Source organism: Poecilia reticulata, chromosome 12, assembly GCF_904066995.2.
Source record: "Poecilia reticulata chromosome 12, P_reticulata-male-v2, whole genome shotgun sequence".
Lineage (NCBI taxonomy): Eukaryota > Metazoa > Chordata > Actinopteri > Cyprinodontiformes > Poeciliidae > Poecilia > Poecilia reticulata.
This window is the reverse complement of record NC_088841.1, coordinates 25,845,728-25,870,014: the sequence shown is the minus strand read 5'-3', so window position 1 is coordinate 25,870,014 and position 24,287 is coordinate 25,845,728. Positions and strand designations below refer to the sequence as shown.

The 24,287-nt window shown below is 39.7% G+C and overlaps 2 protein-coding genes and 1 long non-coding RNA gene across 3 annotated transcripts; all 3 read right to left on the bottom strand.

Moving 5' to 3' along the window:
- Nucleotides 1-3,898: 3,898 nt before the first annotated feature.
- On the bottom strand, nt 3,899-8,444 carry LOC145554266 (uncharacterized). The gene is made up of 2 exons (XR_014090292.1): nt 4,975-8,444; nt 3,899-4,859 (listed from the first exon to the last, which is right to left on the bottom strand). It is a non-coding gene; the product is annotated as an uncharacterized LOC145554266 (long non-coding RNA).
- A 6,329-nt stretch (nt 8,445-14,773) lies between these two features.
- LOC145554181 (uncharacterized) lies at nt 14,774-15,986 on the bottom strand. The gene is made up of 4 exons (XM_081613670.1): nt 15,484-15,986; nt 15,262-15,396; nt 15,115-15,177; nt 14,774-15,031 (listed from the first exon to the last, which is right to left on the bottom strand). Exons 1-4 carry the CDS (start codon nt 15,607-15,609, stop codon nt 14,774-14,776), a joined length of 582 nt encoding a protein of 193 aa, XP_081469796.1. The 5' UTR covers nt 15,610-15,986.
- Nucleotides 15,987-16,084: 98 nt separating this feature from the next.
- Nucleotides 16,085-20,715, bottom strand: LOC145554180 (uncharacterized). The gene is made up of 10 exons (XM_081613669.1): nt 20,174-20,715; nt 18,691-19,038; nt 18,534-18,593; nt 18,417-18,452; nt 18,258-18,318; nt 18,065-18,171; nt 17,697-17,969; nt 17,508-17,601; nt 17,261-17,328; nt 16,085-17,178 (listed from the first exon to the last, which is right to left on the bottom strand). Exons 2-10 carry the CDS (start codon nt 18,766-18,768, stop codon nt 16,879-16,881), a joined length of 1,077 nt encoding a protein of 358 aa, XP_081469795.1. The 5' UTR covers nt 18,769-19,038; nt 20,174-20,715; the 3' UTR covers nt 16,085-16,878.
- Between the last annotated feature and the right edge of the window lie 3,572 nt (nt 20,716-24,287).

Here is a 24,287-nt window from a genome sequence, read left to right as displayed (position 1 = left end):
CAAATGCTAATGTTTGTGCTAATGTTAATGAACTGCCTTGCTGCGCAAGGCAGTTCACTATCCTGAGCGAAAAAAAAAGGTAAAAAAAGCTGAATATTATTGCACCGCCTACGGCGGTGCACTAACGTGAGAGGAATATGCAGACTTTTATTTTGAAACTTTCAGTAAACTTTATTTTAACTACCACACCAAATCATAGTGTTACAGTAGTTTGTTTAAACCAGTCACATAAAGGCCAAAAGAGTAATGACCTGATGTGAAAAATGTCAAGGCTTTAGTTAGGAGTTAGTTAGGCTGCAAAGAACTATACAGGCTTTTATTATGAAATTTTTAGTAAGCTTAATTTTAAATGGCCACACTAATCCAATGTGTAACAGTGGTTGGGTTAAACCAGTGATATAATGCCCAGAAAACTCTGCCCTGCTTGTAGATATAACACTCTGTTCACCCTCCATCTGTAGTAACTCAAAAACCTATATAAAACACTGGGGATGAAGCGTCAGTTGGTCATGTCCCATCACTTTGCTCTGAAGCACCTGGACAGAAAACCGTAAGCCCTAGAGAAATTTTGAAAACATTTTACCGGAGCAGACATGCGGTGCTATTTCCTGACCAACTTTCATACCAAGAACACAAGTTTTGCAGCCATGAGAGCGATTTCAAAATTATTTTTGGGTCAAAATTCCACTCTGTTTCTCACTCTAAAAAGCGGCAGTTGGTTTCAGTTACACTCTAGGGTTTCGGCAGTTGGAAATTTCGCTCGTTTTTCGCTTTTTACATCGCCGTTGTAACTCCGATCCCCAATAAAAGTAATAGCTCCCATCTCGGCATCGAGCCGCACGATTTGATACCACTTTTGTGGGTGGGCACGCAGCGGTACGAGCCGCATTAACGGTGACGGAAGAATAATAAATAATACTAGAAAATTCCTGCAGAAATTTTAAAGGGGCATGCCAAAGTGTGCCCGTCGGCTTGGACGCAGCGTTATGATGTTAAAAATTTGCGTTAATGCTAAAGAAAGCTGCAACGTAGTCAATAACCTGTGGAGAGGCAGAAGCATGTTGACTAAGCTGTACTTGTACCATTCATTATGTTAAAATTAATGCATGAGCTAAAATTAGCCAATATGCTAATGTTAGCCTAAATGCTGGCAGTAGCATGTGGAGCAACAGGACCATGTTGTTTTAATTTTACTGCTCCATTCAGTATACATGTGTAATAAATGAGAAAATTAGCTAATAGCTAACTTTAGGTAAAAGTGCTAGTACACTAGTCAACGGAAGTGAAATGCTAATGTTTGTGCTAATGTTATCTCACTATCCTGAGAAATAAATAACATAAAAAAGCTTATATTATTGCACCGCCTACGGCGGTGCACTAACACGAGAGGAATATGCAGACTTTTATTTTGAAACTTTCAGTTAGCGTCTTTTTAACTACCACACCGATTCATTGTGTTACTGTAGTTTGTTTAAACCAGTCACATAAAGCACAAAAGAGGAAATACCTGATGTGAAAAATGCCAAGTCTTTTATTTTGAAACTTTCAGTAAACTTCATTTTAACTACCACACCAATTCATTGTGTTACAGTAGTTTGTTTAAACCAGTCACATAAAGGCCAAAAAGTAATGACCTGATGTGAAAAATGTCAAGGCTTTTTTTTTTAAACTTTCAGTAAGCTTTATTTAGAATAGCTTTACAATAGCTTTTTTATTTACAGTGGATTACACACTAATCCAATGTGTAACTGTGGTTTGGTTTATCCAGCTATATAATGCCCATACAGCAAGCAGATCTAAACACCAGCTCATCCCTATGTGCTATTTGAGAGTTCCGCCATGTTGTAGTTCTGACCTTCAGTCATTGTAGTTCTAAAGAGCAGCTCAACTATCGTGTGAGTGAGACACAAAGGGATAAACAGATTCTAACGGTTTGAAGCAGTTAGTTTATCTGAACAAAGCAGTCCAAACATCTCCATCCTATTCAGGATCTATTAGAGTGATCCGAAAACCGTGTGAAGCATATAGTCAAGGGGGCTCAAATGCTAATGTTTGTGCTAATGTTAATGAACTGCCTTGCTGTTACTATCCTGAGAAATAAATAACATAAAAAAGGCTAATATTATTGCACCGCCTTCGGCGGTGCACTAACACTAGAGGAATAGGCAGACTTTTAATTTGAAACTTTCAGTAAGCTTCATTTTAATGACCACGCTAATTCAATGTGCAACTCTGGTTTGTTTAACCCAGTCCCATAACGCCCAAAAGACCAATAACCTGATGTGAAAATGTCAGGGCTTTTATTTTGAAATTTCAGTAAGCTTCATTTTAAATAGACACACTAATCAATGTGTAACAGTGGTTTGGTTAATCCACCAATATAATGCCCAAAACAGCAAGTAGCTCTACATTCCAGCTCAGCCCTCCTCTGTAATAACTGAATGATCCGCCATGTTGTAGTTCTGACCTTCTGCTCTGCCCTCTGTATTAAGGTGTTTCACCATGTTTAGAACTACAGAGACCTTGTAGTCCAAACCAGCAGTTGCCATAGCGATCAAGCCTCTGCCAACTGCTGTGTGTGTGTGAGAGACACTTCATGCAACTTTGAGAACACCCAGTCACTTTTCATGAAAAAAGCAGTCTGAACGACCCCTTCCAGTTCAGGAACCGTTATGCCGATCCAAAAACCGTTTGAAGCGTATGAGAGGGCTACTTGTCGTCTCTGATAGTCCTGTGATTCATATCTGTAGGTCATTCACAGGAATTGCAGTGATGAGAGAAATATGGTGTGTGCAGAGCTCAGTAATTTTTCAAAAACCTATATTAAACACTGAGGGGGAGCGTCAGTTGGTCATGTCCCATCACTTTGCTCTGAAGCACCTGGACAGAAAACCGTAAGCCCTAGAGAAATTTCGAAAACATTTTACCGGAGCAGACATGCGGTGCGATTTCCTGACCAACTTTCATACCAATAGCACAGGTTTTGCGGCCATGAGAGCGATTTCAAAATTATTTTTGGGTCAAATTCCACTCTGTTCCTCACTCTAAAAAAGCGGCAGTTGGTGTCAGTTACACTCTAAGGGTTCGGCAGTTGGAAATTTCACTCGTTTTTCGCTTTTTACGTCGCCGTCGTAACTCCGATCCCCAATAAAAATAATAGCTCACTTGCCGGGATTGAGCCGCACGTTTTGATACCACTTTTGTGGGTCGGCACGCAGCGGTACGAGCCGCATTAACGGTAACGGAAGAATAATAAATTATTTTTATAATAATAATAAAGAGACATTCTATTAGGTGTAGAACAATAGGTGCCTGCCATGCAATGCATGGAGGCAGTACTGACTTGCTTCGCAAGTCAGTACTGCTCTCCTTATGCATTGCTATGGCATGCCCCTAACTAGAAAATTCCTGCAGAAATTTTAAAGGGGCATGCCAAAGTGTGCCCGTCGGCTTTGACGCAGCGTTATGATGTTAAAAATTAGCATTAATGCTAAAGAAAGCTGCAACGTAGTCAATAACCTGTGGAGAGGCAGAAGCATGTGGACTAAGCCCTACCTGCACCATTAAATATGTTAAAATGAATGCATATGCTAAAATTAAATGCTAATATTAGCCTGAAGAATGCACATCACTCACATGTTGTCCATCATTGACTTACTCCATTCAGCAAGTAGTTCTAAATGCCAGCTCAGCCCTGCTCTGTAATAATTGAACACTGCATCTGTCATTCAAGTTAGACACAGGTGGAGACAAAATTATCTCTTAATTCCTCTTTGAAATCAATAAAATATTTGTAAATGTATTTATCAGTGAATATGGTCACGTATAAAGGTAAGTTAATGGACTTCATGATTGTGACAAATAAAAATTGTAATTAAAAAAAAACCACACAAACTGGTCACAGTTTAAATATATATATTGAGCTTTTGTTAAAGATTTATACAAACTTTTTACAGGTGAAGATTACAGTGAACAAAAATTACAACATTTAAAGAATACAACAAATTTAATTGAAAATTGGATGCCTCTGCAATAAAAATATTTTACTATCTTTTTTATTTTATTTTACATGTGTCCTGTCCGGCCGTGTGGCACTCAGGGTTGTTTTCTGAGTGTCAAGGTGAGACCCAACAGTTTTACTTTCACAAGCGAAACATTATGGCTTCTGCCATAATGATCCACTTGTTATAAATATGAAACTATTAAACATATACATATATGAAAAGTATTTGAAACTATAAAAAAAGTTTTACGGCTCTTTTCAAGCTACTTGATTTGATTAATTTCTATTTTCAGACATCCAATCTAATTTTACATATTGCTGTTTCTCCAGTATAAATGAAACTATTTTAAATATATACATACATGAAAAACTATTTGAAACAATATAAAAAACTGCTTCTTCTCCAAAGCTCTTTTATTTGGCCAAGTAGTTCTTCGGCATCCAATCTGGAGTGACACATCACAGACTCTGTAGTAAAAAAAAAAAAAAAAAAAAAGACAAAACAAAAAAAAAACAAATTAATATACATGACATTTTTAAACATCTATTTGATTTATGAATGAATAAAGTAAAAATGAAACTTTGTTTAAACAAAGGTTTCTGATTAACATAGATAACAAACATCACCCAAGAAAAAAAGAGCAGACACACTGGATTCCTCCTATCAAAACTACATATACAACATCATCAATCTCAAGTTAAAATAAACAAAATCTGCAAATATATTAGCCTTAATTAGTCATGTACTTATCTGGTCAGATTGCACCACCTGGGACATCTAAAGAAACAAGAACTCCATCTTCTCCTCAGATTGGATGAGTGTCCAAGCCCATGAGGTAGGCGAGAGTGTCTTGGACTAAAAATACACAGTCATTCCATCAATAGACAGCCATCATCAACAACAACGAAAAAGTAACTACTTTTAAGGTTGCTACAATTTAGATACATTTGCTACATTTCATGGGCCTAACCTCCAGGTCTCGTTTCCTCTCTCTCTTCTTGGGCAGCCTCCATAGGATCATTTCGCTTGAAACTACCTGCAAAACAACCTGCTAAAACAGACTAAAACTGGGAGAAAAAGGGTTAACTCCAAAACCAGACAAATTCTCACCATGTGGAGGGAGTCTAACAGGACAAATGTGAGTTTAACTTTTGTTCTGCTAGAGAAGTGAAGGTAACTACTAGGAGGCTGCAGCAGTAGAAAGTGCAGTGTGATTGGGGAGCGATGAAAAAAGGAGAGCTTTAATTAAATGACGCAAATGGTGACGAATAAAAAAGGAGTTTCGCAAAAAATTATCAAAGAAGGGCAACAGGTACTCTAACTGGATTAGAAAAATAAGGAAAAGTCTGGGCCACATTGAAGACCTATTTAAAACTATTTTTATTTCAAAATAGAACATAATATACATGTAGTAGCTGATTGTTTTATCTACTTCTCCCTGGTGAAATATTTCCAACAACTCCTCTGACAGAGAACCGACAAGTGTTTCAAGATCAGCCACTTTCGTATTCTCAAAGCTCAAAAACTTTCATGTGCACATACAAAACCTATTTATGAAGCCTCCTTTCTATGGAACTAAATAAGTACTAAAAAGATTCACAAAGTGTACAAGAATATTTGTAAGCCTACAGCAAAATCCACAAGCATACACCATAATTCACAAATGTGCACAATGAATAAACATATATCAAACCCACTGCAACAATGATTTAAGAAAAACAATCCACAATGCCTTCTGATTGTCACATGTACGAAGGAAACAGTCAGATAAAGTGACATTAAAAATGAAGTGAGATCTTGACATTTTCTCCAAAAAGAATCCCATGTTATGAATTCAGGGTTAAGATGTACAGTGCTTACAAAGTAATTATACCCCTTGAATTGTTCCATACTGAGACATTACAACCACAAATATATTTCATCGGAATGTAATATGAAAGACCAAACTGAATCCACCTTATGATGAGTGAGACCGTTTGATTCAGTGCTCCCTCACTCAGACACAGGTCACCGGAGAACACCCTACCGTGCCTTTTTTCAGAAAGGGGAACCGGATGGTGGGATCCGAATAAGCCTCCCTGGCAAGGTCTATTTGGGGGTCCTGGAGAGGAGGCTCCATCGGATAGTCAAAAGTAGGATTCAAGAAGAGCAGTGTGGTTTTCGCCCTGGTCATGGAACACTTTGCGGGGGTTCTTCTGGGAGTATGGAGCACCGGGCCCTTTGTTAGAGGCTGTTAGGTTCCTGTGTGACCGGTACCAGAGTCTGGTGTGCATTGCCAGCAGAGTCAGACTCGTTTACTTGGTGGAGTCCCAACTCTCAGCAGAAATGAACCAAACTTACTGTCAACAATGCAGACCAAACTCTGGCACCAGTCACACAGAAACCTTACAACCCGTATCAAAAGACCTTGGATGTCATACTCCCAGAGAACCCCCCAGAAGGTTCCCAGAGGGACACTCTCAAATGCCTACTCCAAGTCCACAAAACACATGTAGATTGTTTGGACAAACTCCCATGCATTCTCCAGGACCTTACAGACCCTCCTTTCCAGGACCCCAGAAAAGACTACCAGGGAAAAATCATCAGTGTTGTCTTGTGGATCAAAAGCGACCCATTGGCATGTTTAGCTGTACAATAAATATCTTAACCCTGGTGCGATAGTAACTCCTCGTTTACTCCTCTTGTCCTACGGGTCAAAAATGACCCACCCTAACAAAAGCCCATAAATAAAACAAATTGATACAATTTTAAATCCAAAATTTATTTTGCATGATGACACAATCTGTTATTTATTAATTCAATTAAGTTTAATTATTTTTTTCATCATGTAAAATTGTCTTTGAACAGCATTACACCTTTTTTTTCTTTTTACCACAAACCATATGTCATAAGTTTTCTTTTACACAGTAAAGATTTATTATCGAAATTATATAAATCTGAAGTTATTACTTCTGGATTAATTATAATGAAAGGGGAAAAGTCAACAATTTGGATCTTTTTTTGTCAACAGTTCACTCTTTTATAATTTATAATGTTGAAGGACGTTTTATGAGAGAAGTATTTTCAAAATTGATGTCCTAAACTATATAAAAGAATGAACTGTTGACAGAAAAGTTAGATTGTTGACTTTTTTACCTTTCAGTATAGTTAATTCAGAAGTAATTACTTCACATTTATATAATTCTAATAATAAACCTTTACAGTGTAAAAGAAACCTTATGGCAACTGGTTGGTCGTACAAAGAAAAGTTTAATACTGTTGGTTGTCTTTTTATGTTGTGTAACAAAAAAACACTATAAAAATGAATTAAACTTAATTTAATTGATAACAGATTGTTTTATCATGCAAAATAGATTTTGGATATCAAATTCAAGTAAGTTGCTTTATTTTGGGGCTTTTTTATTACCCATTTTTTGACCCGCTTTTTGACCCGTAGGACAAGGGGAGTAAACAGAATGTTACGATCGCACCAGGGTTAAATACTTGTTTCCCCCACTATATTTTTACATTTGTGGTTGTAATGTGATAAAATATGAAAAACTTCAAGGGACATGACTAGTTTTGCAAACCACTGTAGATGCAGCTTATACTAAAGTCAACACACAATATATAGGATTGTGGTAACTGTAGTAAGTCTGCAAGACACCCGACTGGACACAGTATTCTGGATGGGAGATGTAAATGTGATCAAGAAGAGTGCGTTTTTCTGTAGTTGGATCAGAGATAAGTTGAATAAAGCCTTTTGCTCTGAACAACTCATTGATGGATTTTTTACCAGGAGGAATAAGGTCCTCATTGAAGTCGCCTAATATAACAGTGGGCTTAATATCCATTGAATTCAGGCCATCCAAGAGGTTTTGAAGATTTCTTAAAAATGTTCCAAGATCATAACTTGGTGGCCTGTAAATGGTCGCGATGAGGGCTGTGATTGGGGAGTCCACTTTGACAACGTTGAATTCAAGATCTGTAACCTCGTTAAAGAATCTCCGTTCCTGCGGTTGGAGAAGACTCCGGCAGTAAGTCGCTACTCCCCCACCCTCTTTGGTAGCAATGTCGACTCTGTTTGAGTAGGAGACATGTCTGTTCCGTGAAAAGAAACAATAGCCCTCCAGTTGGCAAGAAGCTGGAACAGAAGATCCAAATAAATGAGTCTCCGTTAGGCATAAGATATCTGCCAACATAAGTTCATGATGTTGTTTCATGTCCTCAGAGTGACAGACAAGACCTTCGACATTGTGGTGGACAATTGTTAAAGTTGGACCCTGATGACCCGACTGAAAATTCAAGAGTGGTCTGGTGTGCAAGAACGATGCTGATCTCATTGATTCCATAGCTGCTCTGATGTTTTCATCAGCGTAGATCTTACCTTCATCGAAATCAATGATTTTAAGTCCTTCAAGAGAAGTTGTGCGACTGAGGGCCACATATGCCATTCCGGGTTCAAAATCCGCTTCAAGGAAATTACCGCAGACTTCATGGTCATCCCTTGCACTTTGTGTGCTGTACATCCAAATGCCAACTTCATTGGAAATTGCCGCCGTACTACTCCCCTTACTGTAGACTGTTTCATAAATCTTTCAATGTAAACAAAGCCGTCGGGTTTACCTCGAATCTTTTTGTGTGTCCAGCTGTGGGATTATCCAGTTTGAGTCCAATTAACTTTACACTAGTCGCTCCATCTTTGGTACTGGTAACAATATCAGCAATGGTGCCAAATGTTCCATTTACAAGACCATCCTCTACATCCAAATTTCTTATAATCATTACCCTAAAACCCAAACCAGCCTGTATGCTGTTAGACAAGTCTCGTTTGTTACCCGCTATGCAACAGCCCAAGTTAATCATGTTTCCCGTCTTTGTAACCCTTTTGTAGTCCTCTGCCGGAATGTCAACTGTTACTGCACCTAAAGAGGCCACAACTGCTGCGTTATGGGTGTCCACCTGTTTGTTTGTAGCAAAAATGTGTAGGACATCCATTGGACACTCTTTGGGGTCAGTAACAGCTTGGATCAAAAGAGCCCTGTCATCCTCACTGAGCAAATCCCCTTTACCTTTAACTCTAATCCGGTTCAGGAGCTCTGCAAATGCCCTGTCGTCTTTCTGCCGCATGATTTCTGTTAGGCTGATCATCTGGAAATTCTCATTCCAGATATCAAGCACGCCATCCTCTGCGACACAAAGAGGTTTTGCTCGTCCAAGGGGGGGCAACTGGAAGAAGTCTCCCACGGCCAGAACCGAGACCCCCCCCATAAACCTTGTGTTTCCCCTGATTTGTTGAAATCTCCAGTGAACATATGCAAGTAGGTCTTTGGAGACCATGGAGATTTCGTCAATGATTAAGATTTCCACATTGGAAAGAACTGCCCGCACTTCATCCAATGAATTTCCAAGTCCCTTGTACGGTGGTTTTAAACTCTTGGGCAGTTTCAAGATGGAATGTAAAGTCTTCCCCGATATGTTGTACGCTGCAGTACCAGTAAAAGCTGTGAGGAGCACAGTGGGCTTGGACATGTCACCAATGTCAAGAAGTCTAGGAAGCTGGCGCAAGAGCTTGGTTGCCTCCTGGTAAACACATTTGATGACATGAGATTTACCACAGCCAGCTCCTCCCGTCAAGAAATAAAAGAATGGTTCTGGGTCATCACCCCAGACGCGCTTCAGGCACCAATCGCGAATAGCGTAAAACACAGACGCTTGAGTCTCATTTAAACTCCTGTACATTTGTCTGATGAAATCAGGGCTCAATTTAGGAGCTTCAATTTTTGGCATGTCTGCACTGTTGACATCAATTTCGTAATCTGGAATAGGGTCTTGTTCTTCTTCTTCTTCCATTGGTGGTCTTTCAGCAGCGCATTCCAAACGGTCCAACTCAACCTCGGGTGCAAAAGTGTTCCAAGCGTTACGAACCGGGCCTTGCTTTTTCAGATCTTCCATAATCTTGTCAATTTTCTTACCTTGCCCTTCATACCTTTTGCGGTTGAAATCCACATACCGTTTTACCTGATACCTACCTCGGGAACCATTGTTGTAAAAGGCTTCGTAGGTTGTGTGTTCCTCGTTTCTAAGGTCCTCATCTCTTCTGTGTGGAAAATACAACTTCAGAAGTCGTCGGTAAAACTTTTCGGGGGTTTTTTTCTCAGAGAAACGAGTAAATCTAATGACTGCAGGTTTGCCCATAGTTCTTTTCTGGATGTATCCTGCATCATTAAGGAGGGGAATTGCATTTGGCCCTTCAATTTGATTACCATATAAAATCCTGTATTCTGACGCAAATTCTGCCAGGCACATGTGTTCAAATTCCAGCGTTTGTGGTCTGTTGAGATATTTTTCTGGCAATCCTGTCATCCAAACATTCTCCTCATCTGGGGACATGTTCACAAGTTTACTCATCGGAAGGCTCATTTTCATACCGTCTTCATCTGTTTGAAGAAAAAGGACACTGCGTGAGGATTTTTTTAGAGGTAGGCTACAAGTGCGCGCAACAGATTCTTGAGCACTGACCTCTCTCTGTTTTGAATAAGCCTGCATTATTTTTTTCATCTCATCGCGTTGGTTCACATTGGCCGTCTTTAAATCATCAACAACAGACTTGAGGAACTGTGCCATTTCGTGCTCTGGCTTTGCTATGTACGACATCATGTACTCAATGCAGCTATACTCGTCAAGCACATACTGAATGTCCATGTTGGCATTCCATGCCCGCAGAAGATCAGGATTGTATGCATTCACCCAGCTGTCTTTGGGATCACGTTTCATCATTACCACCATTCCAGAAGTCAGAGCATCAACATGGCCATTGTACTCCACTTTGGTCATGTTACAAGCATGGAGTAACTCTTCTAAATCCCTGAAAGATGATTTCTCATCCTTCAGTAATTCCCTTATTGGTTTCAGTTTCTTTTTAGCCTCTCTTTGTAGGTTTGAGATGAATTTTGATCTGGATTTTTTGGACTTTCTCCTACCCTTTTGCTTTTCTAGCTTTGGTTTTTCGTCGTCATTTTCCAGATCAAAGTCGAATACAGGCACCGTGATTCTGGTGCATTCCATTGGTAATTTGGGGAATCCAAATCGGCATTCAACATTACCTTTTTTGCATGATTTTGAGTGCTTTTTGCTGTGCATTTGAACCTCTGATACAATTTTGTGGAGCTCGGGATCTTTCGTCTCATCAGGCAACTGACAGGATATGTAACGATCTATGAACTTTATCACTTCATCGCAACATGAGGGGTCTTCCATTTCAGGTGTGTCCTTAATCCATATTACAGCATGTATATGGGGTGAACCCCTTGCCTGAAATTCCACGCGATAAAAGTAATCCTCAACTTCTCCAATGGGATGTGCAGGGGAAAGAATGAGGTCTCTAAACAGTGCGTCCACTCTCTTTTCAAACATGCGCATGACAGTGACAGGGTTGCTCCTAAGAATGTCACACTTTGCATTCCAGTCAAGTTCAGAAAAACTTACCTGCTCTCCATGTTGACCTTTGATGGCCTCAATGACCTCTGGCCATCTCATTTCAGCAGCAGAGAAGGTGCAAAAGAAAGTGGGCTTTCCAAGTTGCCTCACCATGGCGTGCAAATCACGTAATCCTTTCTCCCAATAAGCGGGACTTCCTCTTAATGGTTGCATGAAGCGAGTGGCCTCTTTGTTCTGGATTAGTTTTTCCAACTCGTCTTTGTCCTGTAGCATTTTGCTAGAAATGTTTTTTCCATCTTTGGTGCTTGGTTTCCCTTTCCTTGTCTGAATGGACATACTATTATTGGCAATATTAGTTTCTGTAACAAACTGAGCAAAGAAAAGGTAACTCTGGTCTTTTGCAAACCGACTATCTATTGAGAAGAGACGTACGTTGAAATACATACTTGGAGAAAGTTTAACACGGCGGGATTCATCTAACGTGTTTATTCCAGTGGGGAAATGTACAGGATACGCTTTGGCTTCAAGTCTTGGAACACTGAAGAAGGAGATGGGCTTGTTCCCCTGGGCTGGCGCAATGCTAAAAATTCCCTTTCCATAAGACAATACTTCCTGTGCTATGTCAGGAGGCTGCATGCAAGTGTCCAAGATCAGACCAGGTCGAAGTGCCTGATGCTCTGCCCCTATGTGGTCAGGTTGCTGGTCTGCTGTTGCTGCATCCATTTCAGTCTCCTCTGCTTTTGTGTCCAAGTCCTCAACTGGCTGGTCCTCCTGGAAACCCTCAAATGTGGCACTTTCATTTATACTTACGTCTTTGTAATCGGGATGACTCTCTTTAAGCTTGCTCAGTCCAGCTAATACATTTTTCATGTTGACTGTGTAAAAGTATTGATAACCTTTGTACTTGGTTTTCCTCTTCAGCTTCACCTGTAAAAGCTGTGCTTCCGCACGGGGCCTTGGAAGACTGTTTACAACAGTTTCCATGTCAGAAGGAACACAGACAACTGCTCCATGTATTGCCCTTTGCTGTCCCTTGGGCAAGGAAACAATTTTTGCAAAGGGTAGAATTTTTGCAATTAATTGCCTTTCAAGTACATTCAATTCCGCAAGCTCTGGGGGAACAGGAGCTAAGAGAAGGTTATTGGCAGCAGCAATCGATGGCATCTTTCCCCTGCTTAGGTGGCTGTCACACGTGTAGCAGATCCACTCGCCTGTCCTCTCTTCGGGTACAGAACATGGAGTTGAGCAAGCAGATTCACACACGTGAACATACGTACCTGTTAGACAATCAGCTACTACACGCATATTCTTGGTATATTTATCTCTTTGACAGTGCTTCACTTGATTCGGAAAAAGAGCTCTGTGACACACAGTGCAGACATATGTGGGTGCTTTTTGAATATTTTGACAAAATCTTTGTATGGCTGCTTTCATTTCTTCTGTCATCAGAGGCAGTGGAGTTTTGTGGTGGAAGCCTACATTTCTTTTGTACTTCCTTCTGATTCGCAAAGCATGCTGCAGTGTGAAATTTGTGGAAAGTGCCTGTTTTGATAGTCTATCTCTTCTGTTATCAGCACATTTTTGATTATGTTTGACCTGATAACCAAGCTCACTATGATACTTCTCCTTCATATATTTACGCATTATTTTTTTGTGTTGGCTTCCGAAGACTGGATCATCTCTGAATCGATTCTTGATGTGCGATTTTTTTCTGCTTCTAAAGACAGGATCATCTCTGAACCGATTCCTCATATATTCAGCCATGTTGGCTTTATGACTGGCTCTGAAGCTGTGGTCAAACATGAATCTGTACTTAGCGTAATTTATTTGTCTCTTACGGAAAGATGCATCTGTCCTGTATCTATTTTTTATCTGATCCTTCCTCTCTGCCTGTTTCAGAATGTATGTTTTTTTCAAGGCCTGCAGTTTTTTAGTCTTAAATGTTGCAGATGTTGTATATTTGTCTTTTTCATATGCACTTTTCTTTATTTTTCTTTCTACATCCTGTCTCTGCTGCGTTTTAACCCTGTCCCTAATTTTTCTTCTCTTAGCTTTTGACATTTTTGACACATTTGGAACGGTTTGAACAGTCTCCTCTAATATGTTTGCAACTTCCCTAAGCCAAGGAGGAATTTCAGAGGTGCTCTCTGTTTTGGAAACAGTTGGACTTACTTTTGTGCCCCGAGGTGGAATGTTCTGAAAGGCAGAATCCTGAAAAGAGCCATCATTTTCCCTGACAAAACCTACTGGCACAAACTCATAGGTGGCATTGGGTCCGCGGTTACGAAACAACTTGTGGAGATGGTTGACCATGTCAGGCAGATTGCAGAAAGTCATCATCACTGCAGTACCACTGGGATGCGGCAGACCTGCTGAATTTCTTGAGTGGGAATCAAAAACTCCAAACCGACCGCTTCTGTCCCTGAAGACTGCAATGCACTCAGGAGTCACCAAAAGAAAAGCATGGGTGACATTTTCCGACAGACATTCCAGTTGCAGGGCAAGAGGCAAACCCAACTGTCGAGTTCCTTGAGGGCTCTGAGCAAAAACATGACCTACTCTCAAACCAGTGGTGTGTACTGCATAGATGTTCCCATCTGTCAGTACATGGTCAGGCATCTCTTCAAAAGTCAAGTGATTGTCACGAAATGTTCCATCACTGATCAGTTGCTGTTTAACGCCGGTATAAAGTTCATCTCCTTTTTCAATCACTCTGTCAAGCAACACTGTGTCAAACTGCAACCCCTCATTGTGGTAAGCTAAAAATGTGAGTGCCATGCATGTGCACTGGTGATTACGGGAAAATGCAGCATACCTTCTGTCGGCCTGGGAATGTGTAGCACTCACCAACAGGACAGGTGGACCGCTGATCCCGGGTTCCAGCGCAGAAACCTGTAACATAAAAAAATAACGTTTCAGTATTTATACAAATATTCAACTAATGACTACCTACCACCACCAATTAGGCTTGTTGTAAACAAGTTTTTTGCAGTTTAGAAATCAATTATTCTGATGATCAATAGATTAATTGAAATAAAATTTTAATAAAGTAACATATTGTTAAATACCGTCATTACAGCAGTTTCGGATCGGATTACAAAATAAATCCATATGTTCATATTTGTACATCTCAAACAAACTTTTCTGTACTTTAGAAATTAATCCAACATTGGCTAAGTTTTTTAGCCAATCTGAAAAACAAAAACCAATTTTTTTTTAAAAATTGGATTAAATAAAAATTAAAAAGGCACAAAAAATGAAGCATCACGCCCACCAAGTCAAAAACTTGAAAGTATATATTTTTTTAGATACATAAACTCACTATTCACAACCATTTGTAGCTTTTTTCCTCATGTGAGTGACGGGATGTTTTGCACCTTTGTCATACACAGAACCACGTAGGCCAACTTTTTACACATGTCGCAATGTTCCGCCCATTTGTTGTGACTGAGATGATAGGAAGGAATTACCTGGCAGCTCCCATCCCGGACATGGTCCTCTGGTGGCACGGGAGAGGACTCGGCAGGGGCCTCGACGTCCATCGGGGGGACTGGTCTCCGTGCCTCGCGACGAGCTGGGCTGGTGGTCTCTCTCGGCGCTCCCTCCATCTATAAATCAACAGAAGCCCTCAACTTGGTGCAAAGTGAACATACATCTTAAAATCTATATGTTTTCTGAAACGGTGTCACACCTGCTGCTCCACCGGACTCAGCTTGGAGGGATCAGAAACTGGACGACGCCTCGGACTCGCCTTCTAATAAAACAAAATATATAATTTTTAAAACCAATTGTAGCACATCAAAATCACATGGTTATTTAAAAGAATAGAATAAAATACCTTCTTCCCCTTCGGAGAACATGTAGGTAGCGGAGCGTCACGGCCAGACGCAGGAACGATCCGGTCCATCTCCTCCAGCAACGCTGGGCTGAACCACACAGGATTCGGGGGGATGGAAGAGTCCAACAGGTCTCCCTATAAAATAAAATAAATAGCTTAAAATAGATTCATTTGTACATTGAGGACACAACAAGTTTTGCTTTGAGGTGAAGAAAAGCGTACCTGATGGTCAACCATCCTCCCTGTGATGTGTGGACAGCCATCACCACCCTGGACCTCACGCGATGTCTGTAAACATTGAAAAATCATTTTCAGTGGCAGCAAACCCTCTGGATCCAGGGTATACATGTATAGTAATTTTAAAAAAACTTTAATTTTACTTTTGAACTTCCACCAAGGAAATCATATTATTGCTTTATGTGGTATTTTCTACTACACAACTTTAAGGGTGCAATGTTACAATTTTTTTTTTCATTTGGAAACACATACAAAAGTTACATAAATTTCAAGGTGGAAATTTTTTAATTTTTTATTGTGAGCTCACAAAGGTTTACTACCTTAACTCCTGGAGCTCACCACAACTGGATGCTGCTTACTAGCTGCTTGGGGAGTGGCTCTTCTTCACCCCCTGGTGATCGACTCCTTACAGCTGCGCAGCGCCGTCATTCCTCAACTTGGATCTCTGAGTAGCATCCCCTAAGCCTGTCTTGACCTCATCTTACCCTTTATGTCTCTGATTCTCTAGATTTCTAATACAAATGCCATCATCGCTATCATCATCTTCACAATCTTCACTGTGCCTCAGACTCTTTTTGCAAGTTTCACTTTTTTGTCTTGCAGTTAAAAACAGACCACCCCTGTATGCTGCACATTTATTAGTCACATAATTCTTTATGTACAATAACCAACTCTGAGTGTCTTTAAGTTTTTTCTTGACTCATTTATAGATTTATACATATTCATGTGTATTCTAGTTATTTCATTTATTAATTTTATATTTAGTCAACTTATTTAAACTACTTAACAGTTATGTATACATTTCTATAAACTTTATATTGCTTATGGTTTCATAAGCCATTTCCACTTGGGCATCAATAAACTACATTTTATTTCATAAACCACTAAACTACATATTACAAAATGTGTTTGACAGACTTCTGTCACACCAATCAATATCACAATCTCGCCATTTTTGCTGTTACTCCAGTCCAACTTGTCAGTCGCTCTTTTCGTCATTACTTGGACAACTTTCCCCAGTTTCTTAAAATACGCCTAATTATTTTTTGAAGATGTGAAATTTCACATAACAGAGGAACGTCATGTAGCACGCCATATTTTTTGTTTGTAAGCTAATTCCCTTTCACATTTTCAAAATGCCGGTTTTAAGATTTACCTAATCTTCTGGGGAAAAGATTTCTTAATTATTTTAGCATAATTCCAGTTTTTCTTCTCCTCAACACAATTTAAAAAAAAAAAACTAAAACAAAAACAGTTATTTAGTTTCTAATCAGCACTTTAAACAAAAGTTGAAATGAACACTCAGGGAGGCGGACTCTTGCTACTACCCCATCACAAAACAGACATGTTAAAAAGACAAATATACACATTCATGGACTTTTAAAGAGTTAAACATGCAAAAATATTGCTTAAATCAACTAAGTATGTATCCAGTACCTTCCGACCACCAACCACAGTCCAGTCGAAGGGGTCCGAACGACGGGGAGAAGCGACCTCGCCAACCACAACCAGCCGGGGCAGGGGACGTCTCACCGCAGGGGGGGAAGCCGTCCCAGGAGGGGGAGGAGCCAACGTCACGGGAGCTGGAGATTTCGGTGCACTTAACTCAAGTTGCGAGCAGACCGCCGCCTGAAGCAACTGAGCAAGGACCTCCATCCCAGGATGGTCGCTCAGGTGAACCTATAACAGTTAAAGACATTTTATAAAATACAGTACACCTAAATAATATTTTTAAAATTACAAAAAAATCTATTTAACTTACGCCATCCCTGCTCCACAAGTGCAGGCTGCTCAACGGGAAATGTTCAGTAACAGGCAGGTACCGAACATCTGGACAGGAAAATAAAAACAAATGTCATTCTTAATACACACTAACAGTGTAGTAATTTGAGATTAAGTAGATATAAAAGGAAAAATAAGTACATTTTTCATACATCTGAACCCTGAACACCATAAAATATTAATTTGCTGAAGTTTTAGTATAAACACAAATTGAGTCCGTCACTTACTTCTCTGAGCAGCCACACGGCGATACTCCTGCCGCAGCAGATGTTGTGCACTTTGGTCCACGACAAGTCGTGGAGGAAAGTCCACAACAACCACCTGTCAATTTCAATCAAAATAAAAGAACCAAATTAACATACGACAAGTTTTCAGATTTATTTGATCATGAATAAATGCAGTATACTTATACTTACATTAGCAGAGAGTTCGCAGACAGTACGCAACAACCTGGCAAAGTCCCGTCCGGCCTCCACGAAGGTCCTGCTGGCGGTCAAGTTGTTGCTTGGGGCCAGAAGACAGATCACCTCGGGGGACCGAGGCAGAAGTGTATTCTGGACCTCAAGCCGCAACTCTTCCGCAGAGGCTCCAGGGGATGCAAGCAACCCTAAGGAGAAGTCGCCCTTTGGCATGGTAGAATACCCATCCACGATAGCACGCAGATGAGAATCACCAACCAAAAGAGCAAACTGAAGAAAAAAAAAGAAAGAAAAACCATTAAAGTTTGATGATTGATTTTATCATCCAAACCAAGATTTGCATATGAAATTGACAAAAAAAGTACCTTCTTCTCCAGAGCCTCGGCAGTAGGCAGAACCAACTTGCAGCTACGTCTGGTCACCCGGGAAGCTGGCCACGTCTCCACCCGATGGCGACGCCCCGTCCCACGGCCTGTTTAGAGACATGCAATTATCAAGATTAGACTTTCAGGCCTCTGAAAATTTAACAACAAAACAACACAAATTTTATACACATACGTGACCCAGAAGAGGTCGATGGCGCACGGGGATCCTCCTGGCGGACCACGGCAGGCGACATCTACAAAAAAATAATTTAAAAAAATGTTTAGATTAACCACAAATATAACTGGATTAGGTTATTGTAAATAAATGATCCTGAACTTGTTATGAACTTACCTGGTCGGGCAGGCCACCCTCCAGCAGTCGCGACGTCTAAAGACATAAATGGAATGAGTAAAGCAAAAGACTTTATCATCTAACAATAAGTTAATGAAAGTAAAATGGTAGCTATACCTTCTTCGGCGGAGACTCGGTGGTGGTCCAAGCCCGAGGCGTGAGCGCTGATGTCCCCGGCTGTCAACACAAACAATTATGATCATGCTTAAAGTCAAAACTACAGTAAAAACTACTGTAAGACAAAAACAATTAATGCGATGTGTAATTTATATACCTTGGCGACGTCCGGCACACTCTCCAGCTTCCTCCATCTCACCTTAGCAGCCTCAGACCGACGACCTCGACGTGGCATCCTGTAAGACCAGAATAACAAAAAAAGACACCTGGGGGGGAAAAGCTGATTATTTACAAATAATATCTAAAATTAAACAGTGTTTGTAGGACTATGTGTGAATGTTACTATGTGCAAAAAACTTATTTCAATATGTAGATAAGGTATGTGTAGGATTAAGAATTATATGTATGTAGATGGATTAAGCTGATGGTGTGGTGATGCAGAAGTTAGGATCTCAGCAAGCAGCAGTGGAAAACTTCCAAATCTCAGTCTCGCACAAGTGAAAAGCTGTAATGAGAAGCAAAATAAATGGCCATTAAAAAAGAGGTGTAAAAATACATTTTTTAAATAATTTTAAAAACTTTTTAGAAGTTCTGAGGCTTGTAAGCAGGACAGAGATACTTTTCATAACTGTTGCAAACATCTATACATTTTACAACTTGGTTCAAAATATAATGAAAAAGCAGAGATTAAACAAATAAATATAAAGGGTTTTAAATATGTTAATTTAAAAAATAGATTTTATCCAAATGAACCAAGTCTTTTACTGTATGAATAAATGAGGACTATGAGGATTAAGCTGTTAATATGCTGCTCCGGTCAGACAACTTCAAATATGTAAGCTATGCTCCACCATTAGCAACCATGTTTACTTCCGCAAACACTGAGCTCTTCTTCTTTTTATGGCGGTTGGCGGAACACAGAGAACGCGGACGCTATTGCGCCCTCTACTGCACATGCGGGACACTTTCAGGTCGTTTGCCCGTTCACTCTGCAGAACACATACAGGTCGCATTTACTGGTAGTGTGAACGGCCCGGGTAAAAACAAAATAAAAATCGGAATTAACAAAAAAGTCAGAATTGGATCACTTCAGGCTGCAGGGTGAACGCACCCAAAAACACCTGAAAGGCTTCAACTGCGAACCACCATCTTCGCGAAACGTCGCTACATAAGCTTCAACTATAAACCAGACGCCCTTAACACTCAAATCGATCGGTGTGGACTCGCAGTAGTATGAAGTCATTGGGATCTGCCCACTGCTGTGCTTCTAACTAAAGCAAAATAAAAACCGCACCCTCCCAGGTGGAAAAATATCTCACATAATGTGGGTATGTGACTATATATCACATATAAAGATACGAAAGAAATTACACGATAATTAAAAACACCACAGCAATTTATTCTTTAGCGTCTTGTGGGCGTATAAACATTTAGCTTCCCGTATAAATCCAGAAAAATCCGGTTCCATCAAGCTAGCTAGTACCACAACGAAATATTCCACAGCAATTAAACTTTTAAAATCGACCAACTGTCTCAAACAACACATTAAATCTAACAACTGTAAGCATTTACAATAATATTCTAATCAAATTAAAAATTAAAATACTATATTTTATGGAGAAAACACAAACACGTCTTACCTTGACCGTAGCAGACTCGGAAGCAGAGAGTGCCAGAAAGTTCCAGAAGCTTCAGCGGCTTGGGAATTCATGTCAGCCAATCAGAGATTGGCATTTTCCAGCGTGTATGACGCGTCCTACAGCTGACCAGTCAGCTCAGCTAAACAACAATTTTAAAAAATGCAACAAAATAGCTTTTTTGAGACTGTCAACACAGCTGGCTGGCAGATTTAGCACCTTACGTCACAGGCGTAGATACAAGATGTTAGGTGTCAGCCAATCAGAGATTGGCATTTTCCAGCGAGTATGACATACTCTTCTGTTGACCGGTCAGCTTTGCTAAACAACAAATGTTAAAAAGGCAACAACAATAATTAAAATGCTTATTTTAAAAAAGACTGAGCAAGGCAGTCCACTAACCTGAGAGGGGAAAAAATAGCTGAAATGCTTATTTTAACCCTTTAGTGCATGAATTTTGATCATGCATTAATGAATTGTGATCATTTGTGTCAGGATTTTTTCCCAATTTTTTATTTTTATTTTCTTGACGCATAAAAAAGGAAGGAAAATATTTTTGTAAAAAAAAAAACAAAGAAAAAAAGGGATTTTATTATATTTTTTTGATGATCAATTGTAATTTTCTCCAAATACAAAGTTTTTATTTAAAAAATGCATCAGTAGTATTGTTCTTTAGGGGTTATATGATATAACAATATTTTTTTTTACCTGCAGGAGTTGTCTTCAGCAGAAGAAAGAACCGATCAGCATGCTTTTTTGTCTGTCAGCAATATTGGATTTTTAAAAAAAATTTCTTTCATTTGCAGGTGATGGCAAGTGATTGATATTGTATTTTATGATGCATTAGTGTCCACATCAGTGGTCTGTGTGCATTGACAGCAAAAATAGCTAAAATGCTCATTTTAAGAAAGACTGATGTAAATGAGTCCACTAACCTGAGAGAAAAAAATAGCTATAATGCTCTTTTTTTTAAAAAATGAGGTAAATGTACTGCCTTGCTTCGCAAGGCAGTCCACTAACCTCAGAGAAAAAAATAGCTATAATGCTCTTTTTTTTTAAAAATGAGGTAAATGTACTGCCTTGCTTCGCAAGGCAGTCCACTAACCTCAGAGAAAAAAATAGCTATAATGCTCATTTAAAAAAAAATGAGGTAAATGTACTGCCTTGCTTCGCAAGGCAGTCCAGTACCCTGAGAGAAAAAAATAGCTATAATGCTCATTTTTTTAAAAAATGAGGTAAATGTACTGCCTTGCTTCGCAAGGCAGTCCACTAACCTGAGAGAAAAAAATAGCTATAATGCTCATTTTTTTAAAAATGAGGTAAATGTAATGCCTTGCTTCGCAAGGCAGTCCACTACCCTGAGAGGAAAAAATAGCTATAATGCTCATTTTTAAAAAAACGAGGTAAATGTACCTAAGACAAAAAAATAACTAAAATGCTCATTGTATGAAAGACTGATGTAAATGTACTGCCTTGCTTTGCTATGGTGTGCACTAAGCTGAGTAATTTTTCAAAAACCTATATTAAACACTGAGGGGGAGCGTCAGTTGGTCATGTCCCGTCACTTTGCTCTGAAGCACCTGGACAGAAAACCGTAAGACCTAGAGAAATTTTGAAAACATTTTACCGGAGCAGACATGCGGTGCTATTTCCTGACCAACTTTCATACCAATAGCACAAGTTTTACGGCCATGAGAGCGATTTCAAAATTATTTTGGGGTCAAAATTCCACCCTGTTTCTCACTCTAAAAAAGCGGCAGTTGGTGTCAGTTACACTCTGCGGTTCGGCAGTTGGAAATTTTGCTCCTTTTTCGCTTTTTACGTCGCCGTCGTAACTCCGATCCCCAATAAAAGTAATAGCACCCATCTCGGCATCGAGCCGCACGATTTGATACCACTTTTGTGGGTGGGCACGCAGCGGTACGAGCCGCATTAACGGTGACGGAAGAATAATAAAGCTAGAAAATTCCTGCAGAAATTTTAAAGAGGCATGCCAAAGTGTGCCCGTCGGCTTTGAGCCAGTGTTTTTATGCTAAAAATTAGCATTAATGCTAAAGAAAGCTGCAACGTAGTCAATAACCTGTGGAGAGGCAGAAGCATGTAGAATAAGCTGTACTTGTACCATTCATTATGTTAAAATTGATGCATAAGCTAAAATTAGCCAATATGCTAATGTTAGCTTAAATGCTGGCAGTAGCATGTGGAGCAAAAGGACCATGTTGTTTTAATTTTACTACTCCATTCAGTATACTAAACATGTCTAATTAATGAGAAAATTAGCTAATAGCTAACTTTAGGTAAAAGTGCTAGTGCACTAGTCAAAGACAGTGAAATGCTAACTTTTGTACAAATGCTAATGAGGCAGTTCACTATCCTGAGAAGTAAATAACATAAAAAAAGCTAATATTATTGCACCGCCTACGGCGGTGCACTAACACGTATGGAATATGCAGACTTTTATTTTGAAACTTTCAGTTAGCTTCTTTTAACTACCACACCAATTCAATGTGTAACAGTAGTTTGTTTAAACCAGTCACATAAAGCACAAATGAGGAAATACCTGATGTGAAAAATGTCAAGGCTTTTATTTTGAAATTTTCAGTAAGCTTCACTTTTGCTACACATTGGATTAATGGCCACATTATTCCAACGTGTAACAGTCCAGCTATATAATGCCCAAACCAGCAAGTAGGTCTAAATGCCAGCTCATCCCTATGTGCTATTTGAGAGTTCCACCATGTTGTAGTTCTGACCTTCAGTCATTGTAATTCTAAGAGCAGCTCAACTATCGTGTGAGTGAGACACAAAGAGAGAAACAGATTCTAACTGTTTGAAGCAGTTAATTTATCTGAACAAAGCAGTCCAAACATCTCCTTCCTATTCAGGATCTTTTAGAGTGATCCGAAAACCGTGTGAAGCATATAGTCAAGGGGGCTCAAATGCTAATTTTTGTGCTAATGTTAATAAACTGCCTTGCTGCGCAAGGCAGTTTACTATCCTGAGAAGTAAATAACATAAAAAAGGCTAATATTATTGCACCGCCTTCGCCGGTGCACTGGCGTGAGAGGAATATGCAGGCTTTTATTTTGAAAGTATCAGTAAGCCTTATTTTAATGACCACGCTAATTCAATGTGCAACTCTGGTTTGTTTAAAGCAGTCCCATAAAGCCCAAAAGACCAATAACCTGATGTGAAAAATGTCAGGGCTTTTATTTTGAAATTTTAAGTAAGCTTCATTTTAAATAAACACACTAATCCAATGTGTGACAGTGGTTTGGTTAATCCACCAATATAATGCCCAAAACAGCAAGTAGCTCTACATTCCAGCTCAGCCCTCCTCTGTAATAACTGAATGATCCACCATGTTGTAGTTCTGACCTTCTGCTCTGCCCTCTGTATTAAGGTGTTCCACCATGTATAGAACTACAGAGACCTTGTAGTCCAAACCAGCAGTTGCCATAGCGATCAAGCTTCTGCCAACTGCTGCATGTGTGTGAGAGACACTTCATGCAACTTTGAGAACACCCAGTCACTTTTAATGAAAAAAGCAGTCTGAACGACCCCTTCCCGTTCGGGAACCGTTATGCCGATCCAAAAACCGTTTGAAGCGTATGAGAGGGCTACTTGTCGTCTCTGATAGTCCTGTGATTCATATCTGTAGGACATTCACAGGAATTGCACTGATGAGAGAAAAATGGTGTGTGGTGAGCTCAGTAAGTTTGCAAAAACCTATATTAAACACTGAGGGGGAGCGTCAGTTGGTCATGTCCCGTCACTTTGCTCTGAAGCACCTGGACAGAAAACCGTAAGCCCTAGAGAAATTTTGAAAACATTTTACCGGAGCAGACATGCGGTGCTATTTCCTGACCAACTTTCATACCAATAGCACATGTTTTGCGGCCATGAGAGCGATTTCAAAATTATTTTTGGGTCAAATTCCACTCTGTTTCTCACTCTAAAAATGCGGCAGTTGGTGTCAGTTACACTCTAGGTTTCGGCAGTTGGAAATTTCGCTCGTTTTTCGCTTTTTACGTCGCCGTCGTAACTCCGATCCCCAATAAAAGTAATAGCACCCATCTCGGCATCGAGCCGCACGATTTGATACCACTTTTGTGGG

Excerpts from the sequence above, each read along its gene's own strand:
- LOC145554181 (XM_081613670.1), bottom strand. The coding sequence starts at position 15,609 with ATGTATACCCTGGATCCAGAGGGTTTGCTGCCACTGAAAATGATTTTT. Across the intron at positions 15,397-15,483 it reads GGAGGATGGTTGACCATCAG|GGAGACCTGTTGGACTCTTC; the intron begins GTACGCTTTTCT and ends TTTATTTTATAG. Across the intron at positions 15,178-15,261 it reads GTTCTCCGAAGGGGAAGAAG|AAGGCGAGTCCGAGGCGTCG; the intron begins GTATTTTATTCT and ends TTGTTTTATTAG.
- LOC145554180 (XM_081613669.1), bottom strand. The coding sequence starts at position 18,768 with ATGCCACGTCGAGGTCGTCGGTCTGAGGCTGCTAAGGTGAGATGGAGG. Across the intron at positions 18,453-18,533 it reads CCGAGTCTCCGCCGAAGAAG|ACGTCGCGACTGCTGGAGGG; the intron begins GTATAGCTACCA and ends TTATGTCTTTAG. Across the intron at positions 17,179-17,260 it reads ACTTGTGGAGCAGGGATGGC|GTTCACCTGAGCGACCATCC; the intron begins GTAAGTTAAATA and ends TAACTGTTATAG.